Raw genomic sequence first — 4,558 nt, forward strand, 5'->3', positions numbered from 1 at the left:
TCTGTTAAGTTAAATTAAAAAGTATGACTGTTAAAGTTAAAAAGGAAACCAACAAACAACTGTTAAATTTCATTTTTCGATTTTAAGGATTAAAACAATATTAAATAGTTTTAGTACTAAATTATTCTTTAATTACATTATTTAAAAGAGGGCGTTTTACCCATTTTATAGGGGGGCGTTTTACCCCAAAGTGTATTGTAAAATTTTAACCGATAATGTGCTACGATGGATTGAAATTTAGATTTAAAAAAAATCGTGTTAAATAGTGTTAATAATACAAAATTTTATCACTTACTTCAACTTTTTGAGAAATAACTTCAGTTTTTGAGAAAAAGCTTTAATGATTATGTTTATATTTGTAATAGATAGCCCTAAAATCTTAAACTTTCATTAATTATCAACCAAAACAACGCGCGGCTTCCACAACACAGACCATTTAATTACATAGATAATCTAATGTTATGGCAGTTAAAAAAAATTGCAGCGCAATAATTTCGCTCAACATGGACGGGAGGTCTCTTACCCCTAGTAGGCGCTTTACCCCACGTTACCCTACAGATGAATTAAAGTTAAATTTTTGGGGAAATTATTGAAAAAAATTTTTTAATGTACAAAAATTTGTAATTTTCATCCAAATCACGATATATTCAAGACAGTGTTCATTATAATTAGGTACGCTGAATCCAAATTAAAAGCGTTTGAAAATGTTCAAGTTGTAGTTTTACTTCAACCCTTCTAATACTGCAACTACTACAACTACTGCCACTGCTAAAGTTACTACACTACTACCATGTGTTGCTACAACTGCCGCTTCAACTACTATTACTATTTTATTCTTTTTTCATCATCAATCTCTTCTTATCCTCCTCCTCCTTCTTTTTCATCATCATCATCTTCTTCTTCTTTTTTCTTTTTCCTCTTCTTCTTCATCTTCTTCTTTCTCTTTTTCTCTTTTTCTTTTTTTTCTTTTTCATCATCATCATCATCATCATAATCATCATCATCTTCTTGTAATTATTGTTATTATTATAATTATTGTTATTATTATTATTATTATGTTAATTACTTCCTCCTGTCGCTTCTATTCAATAACTTCATTCTTAACACTACTGTGCTACTAGACAATGAAATGGCGTCAAACGAACGGCTACCTCTGTGAAGACGAATTTAAAAGAATGGATTTGTGTTGGCACCCACACACACACACACACGCTCACACACACACAAACACAAACACACACACGTAGTCAAAGGAACAACAAACTATAAACAAGACAAACAAATTAAATAATATTTAATAATAACAACAAAACAATACTAAAACAAACAAAAAAACGCTTGCACGTACACACACACATACACACACGAACAAAAACACACATTCACGCACGCACATCACAAAAGTTGATAAATTTTAATTGCTTTTCCGGAATTTCCCATCAATCAAAAACTGCTAGTAATAATTATAACATGACATCATCAACGAGTGACATCAAATAATTTTTTTTATAACATTTGATATTACATTAAACTATCACAAAAACATAACAAACAAATGCAAATTGTAGTTAAGCAAACAACAACAACATTTATAGATGACGTAATGATAATAACAAACAACAACATATAAAATGACGTCACGATAGTTATACACAACAACAGCATAGTAACAAACAAACGAACGACAAAGAAAATAACTAAAACAACTTACTGATAACAAACAAACAAAATAACAAACAAAGTAACCAACGAACAAACCAATGAAACGAACAAACAAACAGCCTCAAACAAAACAAACCACAACAACAATAACAAAAACATGATGATAACAAACAAGGAGATAGCAACTGCATCGCGGAGTCGACGCCATTAGACGTGCCGACCTGGAAAAATCTTTTAAAAAAACTTCCAGCAATATTCCAAAAATATTTATTAGCGTGTATGTGCGTGTGTTGTGTATATATCTGTATGTTTGCGTTTGTTTGTTTGTGTGTTTGTTATGTTTGTGTGTGTGTGTGTAGTGTGTTATTATGTGTGTTATGTGTCTATGTGTCTGTTTCACACACACACACACACACACACACACACGCACACACACACACACAACAACAACAACACACACACAAAGATACATAAACGATTGCAAAATGACAAGCATTTAATGAAACAATTTTTGGACAATTATTTTAATACTCTTCATTTTCATTTAGAGAATGAATGGAACGCAGTCATCTGTGAACAAACGTGGTGTTCACTCGTTCACCCTAGCAATGTTCGCGCACGAACGGACAAACAAACACATCCAAACATTTTCACCTGTTCCTTCAATTTGTCGTTGTTGAAACTCGAATATTTGCTCACTAGGGCATGGTTCGAAGATATATCGGCCAGTTTGTGTGCGAGTTTCAATTATGAAGTGCTTTATTGCAGCAGTCTGGTGTTTCTATTTATTTGTGGAAGTTTTTTTTTATTTGTGAAAAATGAGAAAGATTGTAAAAAAAGATTGAGAGAGAGAGAGAGAGAGAGAGAGAGAGAGAGAAGAAACTTAGAAGAAATTTAGAAATTTGAATGAATACAAATGTAATGAACATGTTCACATTTGAGTAGTGAGCAGGTATGTGCAAGAACAATTTGAAGCTTCGTTTTAAATAAACAACTAATTAGCTATATCAATTCATCATTTAAAAAATAATTCCCATTCAATTGATTCAACTGAATATAAGAAACTTGAATTAAATAGTTAGAAACTTGAATTAAATAGTTTTAAAAAGTTCAGTCTTGATATAAAACATTTCTTCAGAGCTTGCAAAGAAGGAGGACAGTTGTGGTGTTATTAGAGACCAGCAGCAACAACCGCCACCACTTCTTCTTATATCGTCGTCGTCCACGTCATCATCATCGTCGTCATCATCATCATCATCTCCGTCATCATCTTCTTTATTATCACCAACAACAACACCTTCATCATCCCCATCAATATCATCACCCACAACATCATTGTCGTCATCATCGTCACCGTTGAAAGCATCTGACGTCATGAATGAGGTAATAATGAGCCCTCATCAGAAGAACGCGGGAAGGTGTGCCGGAAGGTCGGGTAAAGAAAAGGCCCTGTTGAAAAGTCAGTCGATTGTTGTTGTTGTCGTTGTTGATGTTGTTTCTGTTGTTGATTTGTTGTTGTTGTTAATGTTGTTGTTGTGTTGTTGTTGATATTTTTGTTGTTATGTTATATTGTTGTTTGTTGATAGTGACGACGATAATGATGATGATGAGGATGTGTGAGGATGGTGGTGTTGTTGATGATGATGATGATGATGATGACGACGACGACGATGTGATGATGATATCTTAAAGAACAGGGCTTAATAAATTAATTGGTTCGGGATTTTAATTTTTATTTAATTTTGCTAATCAATTAACCAATTCACCACAAAATGTATTGAACATTGAAATTGCTTGATAATTAATGGAATGAATTAATAAATAAATTAATAATTCATTAATGAATGCATGAATGAACAAACTAAATAATTAAATGAAAGAACAAACAGATAAAAAATTAATATATGGAATGTTGGATGAGTAGTTTAATGAACGAACGAACGAACAAATGGATGGATTGATGGATAAGTGATTGAATGATTTGATGAATGGTTAGGTAACAAATCAAACAAATGGTTGATTAAATTATTGAAAAAATGAAGGAACGGACAAGCAAAACATGGAAATAAAATTATGAATAATAATAATAATAACAATAAATAACACTGATAACAATAATAATGTAATGAATGAATGAATGAATGAATGAATGAATGAATGAATGAACGGACGTACGGATGGATGAATGAGCGAGTGAATGAGCGAAAGAATGACAGAAGTTTGATGATGGATGGCATGTGCCTATACGCTCAGCAGTTGAGTTATTATTGATCGATGGTTGTTGTTGTGGTCGTTGTGGTTGTGGTTGATGTCGTTGCTGCTGTTGCTGAAGCTGTTTTGTTGTTGTTTATCTACTTGGTAATTTGGTTACTTGTTTTACTTTATAATGTATTTAGACTTTAAAAAAGTGGTTGTTTTGATGTTATTGTCGTTGATGTTATTGTTACTGTCGTTGATGTTATTGCTATTGATGTTTTTGTTGTTAGTGTTGGTTTTTAAATAAATAGTTTCAGCATTGTCACCAATTTGTTCTTTTTTCAGCTTTCCAGCATTCAGTTGCGGCATGTTAAAATTTGTTTTTCCATTGTCATCAATCATCATTCTTTAGTAGCCATCATCATCCGCTAAACACATCGTCACATTTTTTAATTTATCCACCAATCATATCACCACTTATTTTTATCTTCAGCCAATCATATTACCATGTATTTTTTATTATCACAGTTTTTGTTTCAAATTTAAATTTCCCTACTTGTCTGGATGGTTTAATCCTGACCTTTCTACATCAATTTTATGTTGACGATGTTTTTATTGATATAGCCACACTACAAATACACACACACACACATACACGCGCACACACACATACACGCACACAAATACACATATTATTAAT

The 4,558-nt window shown here is 32.2% G+C and overlaps 1 protein-coding gene across 1 annotated transcript in view; it reads left to right on the forward strand.

The window, feature by feature from the left end:
• Window positions 1-3,051: 3,051 nt before the first annotated feature.
• HELRODRAFT_168556 (hypothetical protein) overlaps window positions 3,052-4,558 on the forward strand; it is a gene marked incomplete at both ends in the record, with an annotated part of 11,615 nt that continues 10,108 nt past the window's right edge. Inside the window, one exon of the mRNA XM_009014399.1 lies at window positions 3,052-3,121. Coding sequence (XP_009012647.1) covers window positions 3,052-3,121 — 70 coding nt within the window. The remainder of the gene's footprint in view (window positions 3,122-4,558) is intronic.

This window comes from Helobdella robusta (genome assembly GCF_000326865.2).
Source record: "Helobdella robusta unplaced genomic scaffold HELROscaffold_13, whole genome shotgun sequence".
NCBI classification, from domain to species: Eukaryota; Metazoa; Annelida; class Clitellata; order Rhynchobdellida; family Glossiphoniidae; genus Helobdella; species Helobdella robusta.